At 42.0% G+C, this 3,592-nt stretch overlaps 1 protein-coding gene across 1 annotated transcript; it reads left to right on the top strand.

The window, feature by feature from the left end:
* The first annotated feature begins 506 nt into the window (after window positions 1-506).
* LOC120383060 (olfactory receptor 14I1-like) lies at window positions 507-1,840 on the top strand. Its single transcript, XM_039500695.1, has 2 exons — window positions 507-607; window positions 1,009-1,840. Exons 1-2 carry the CDS (start codon window positions 507-509, stop codon window positions 1,838-1,840), a joined length of 933 nt encoding a protein of 310 aa, XP_039356629.1.
* Window positions 1,841-3,592: the final 1,752 nt, after the last annotated feature.

The following is a 3,592-nucleotide window of genomic DNA, read 5'->3' as shown; positions in this document are numbered from 1 at the left end:
GTGAGGCACAAATACTGGACTGAACTCCCTAAAATGGCATTTAGGGGGTCTAAGACCCTTTGTGAGTCAAGGCCTTAAGAACATAAGACTGGCCATACTGGGTCAGACCAATGGTCCATCTAGTTCAGTCTCCTGTCTTCCAACTGCAGCCCATGCCAGGTGCTTCAAAGGGAATGAACAGAACAGGCACCATCAGATGATCTATCCCCTGTCATCCACTCCCAGCTTCTTACTCAGTAAAATAACCAGAGAGGGCTTAAAATAAACACAAGCAGTAGGTCTGTTGAATAAGAAGCTGCCAATAAAGTAGAGCCCCATGAACCTGCATTGTAAACATTGTAATTATATAGTGATGGTAAAGAAAGGGAAGGATCTTGTTATTTTCCTGAGCTGCCACATGTGTCCTGCAGAGTAATAAATAAAACCAGTCTCCATCTATCTTCTGTTTCTCCTTCCATAACCATCGCCCCTTGGTCTTCCCTCTGCAGTGTATATCTACAGAAGAAATGTCCAACCAAACCATCGTGACTGAATTCCTTCTCCTGGGATTCTCTGACATGCGGGAAGAGCAGATTTTACACTTCCTGGTGTTTCTAGTGATTTACCTGTGTCAAAGTTAGAATCAAACTCACAATTTGTCAGACCACTCTGTTTTTATTAGCGCAGCGCTCCTCCAATAACACTCAGATAATGTGAGTGCCATGCAAGACCCAAACAGTCTTATTTATACAGATAAAAGAGCGGGAATCAAACAAAGGGACAAAGGAGAAAAACAGCAAAATTCACCTGGGGCATAGCATGCATATCCTACTTCCTTACTAACTCCTATCGATCTAAGGCTAATGCTTCACCAGTTGCCCTTAAACGATGCAATTGTTCTATGTTAATGTCTGTATTCCTGACACCTGGACTCCAGCATTCCAGCGATTTTCCTTAAAGGTACAGACAGCATTTCTTTAATCCTATCTATTTTTGTAATATAATTCATTCTACTTTCACACCTGGCAGCCATGGTGGGAATCTTCTCATCATCACCATCATAGCCTTCAACCAGCACCTTCACACCCCCATGTACTTTTTCCTGGGCAACTTATCCTTCCTAGACCTCTGCTACATTTCAGTCACGGTTCCCAAGTCCATGTCTGACTCCCTAACCAACAACAGACTCATCTCTTTCTCTGGATCTGTCACCCAAGTCTTTCTGGTTATAACTTTTACAGCAGCAGAACTGGCCTTTCTCATGGTGATGGCGTATGACCGCTACATTGCAATCTGCCGACCTCTACATTACAAGGTGACTATGAACAGAGGTGCATGTGCCCAGTTGGCAGTTGGTTCATGGATCAGCAGCATGATGTGCTCTGTATTACACACAACTAATACCTTTAGGTTACATTTCTGTAGGTCCAATGTTATCTCTCAGTTTTATTGTGATATCCCACAGTTGCTAAAGATCTTTTGTTCAGATATACATACTAATGTGATAGTCATGACTGCCCTTGGATCACTTCTAGATGTGGTCTGCTTTGTGTTGATAATTGTGTCGTACATTCACATCTTCTCCACGGTGATGAGAATCCCCTCTGAGCAGGGCAGGTACAAAGCCTTCTCCACCTGCATCCCACACCTGGTTGTTTTTTGTTTATTTATCAGTACAGCATCATTTACGTACATGAGGCCCAGGTCGATGTCTTCAACATCTCTAGACCTGATGGCTGCTGTGTTGTATTGTGTGGTGCCACCACTAATGAATCCAATCATTTACAGTCTAAGAAACAAAGAGATAAAAAGGTCTCTATGGAAAATGATAGGCAGGATTTTTTTTTCTCAGGAGGAATGAACTTCTCACATTGAAATCTTAGTGTCCACCTGGAATAAAGTATTTCCATCCTCCACCTTATGTAATGGGTCAGACTGACTTTATATGAGGACCAGCCTATGTTCATGTTAGGATCAGAACCTGACATTTTGCATTTTCTGATTTTGGCTGAGATTTTTAAAAATCTGAAAGAAATATGGTAACAAATTAAAGCATCTAAGTTCCTCAGGATCCAAAGTCCCATTTTCAAACAAGGCACAGGCACTTCTGAAAGTTTTACTCTTAGGTGCTCAAATCCCGAAGAATTTTCAATAAAATGTGGGAATCTTATTATGTTTTGGCCCCTTTGAAAATCTCAGGAAGAGCTAATTGCAATTTTTCCATTTTCTAGTTTGAAATATCCTCTTAAAATGAACTTTTTTATTTCAAAATGTCATTTCCAAATGTTATAAAAAATGAAATATTTTCAATGGTCATTTTGACTTAAAATGCCATTTTAATGTTATTTTAAGTCAAACTGACAATTCATAATGATTATTTTCATTGTTGTTTTATAGCCATTTTGGTCCCAGGATCTGAAAGAGACAAGGCAGGTGAGATAATATCTTTTATTGGATCAACGTCTATTGGTGGAAGAGGCAAGTTTCCAAGGTATCCGAAGAAGAACTGTGTAACTCGAAAGCTTGTCTCTTCCACCAACAGAAGTTGGTCTAATTCCTAATGACATTTTTCATTTTCAGCTGACATTTCTAAATGAAAGAATTTTCACTGGAACGTCAACACATTTTATTTTGTTTAAAAAAAAAGAAAATAAATTAGTATTTTTGGTTTTGACATTTCCCAATGAAATTTTTAAGAACTTTTTATTCAGTGAAAATTTTTGATGTGTCTATTTTCACCCCAAAAGTACAAATGGGTTAAAAAAAGAACTAGATAAGTTCCTAGAGGATAGGTCCATCAATGAGTATAGCCATGATGGTCAGGGAAGTAACCCCATGCTCTGGGTCTCCATAAACCTCCAACTGCCAGTAGCTGGGATTGGATGACAGGGGGTAGATCACTTGAAAATTCCCTGTTGTGTTAATTCCCTCTGATGCATCCGGCATTGACCACTGTTGGAAGACAGAACACTGTGCTAGATGGACCATTGGTCTGCCCCAGTATGGCCATTCTTATGTTCTCATGTGTTTTTGCTCATATGCTCAGGGTCTAACTGTTCACTGGATTTGGGGTTGGGAAGGAATTTTCTCCCAGGTAGGACTGGCAGGGATGTTGGGTGTTTTTCACCTTCCTCTGCAGCGTGGCAATTCTCTGCTATTGCAGAGATCTGGGGTATTGGTGGCTCCTTGGTCACTCCTGTTCTTTGCCTGTGGCACGCAATGGTTTAGTCTCCCAAAGACTGAAATACTGAGTTTAACTAAGTCATTTGGCTCAATGCAGGGGTATGTGGGTGAAGATTAGTGGGCTACCACATACAGGAGGTCAAAGTGGATTATCTAACGGTCCATTCTGGACTTAAACTCTATGAAGCTGTGAACACTGGATCATTGCTTTCAGAGATGACTTAGGGTCACCTGGGGCCCTGGGCCGGAGCAAGTGGAGCATCCCTTCCACCCATGGCCCCACCCTGTTCCACCCCTTTCCCCATGGCTCTAACTCCTACTCGCTCCGTTCCAGGAGCGCCCCCCTCGCCCCCCGCTGCAGCCATGAGACTGGAGAAGCTCTGTGCCAATGCCAGGACGGGGAGCGAGAGTTCCCCACAGCAGGGAGGGG

Source organism: Mauremys reevesii, linkage group 15 (assembly GCF_016161935.1).
Source record: "Mauremys reevesii isolate NIE-2019 linkage group 15, ASM1616193v1, whole genome shotgun sequence".
In the NCBI taxonomy this organism is placed as follows: Eukaryota; Metazoa; Chordata; order Testudines; family Geoemydidae; genus Mauremys; species Mauremys reevesii.
The sequence above is the reverse complement of the archived record's forward strand: the minus strand, read 5'-3'. Positions and strand labels throughout refer to the sequence as shown.

What these genes read in the sequence shown, in the direction of transcription:
- LOC120383060 (XM_039500695.1), top strand. Translation starts at nt 507, where the DNA reads ATGTCCAACCAAACCATCGTGACTGAATTCCTTCTCCTGGGATTCTCT. An exon ending in GTGTTTCTAGTGATTTACCT is followed by an intron (nt 608 to 1,008) that starts GTGTCAAAGTTA and finishes CACACCTGGCAG; the next exon opens with CCATGGTGGGAATCTTCTCA.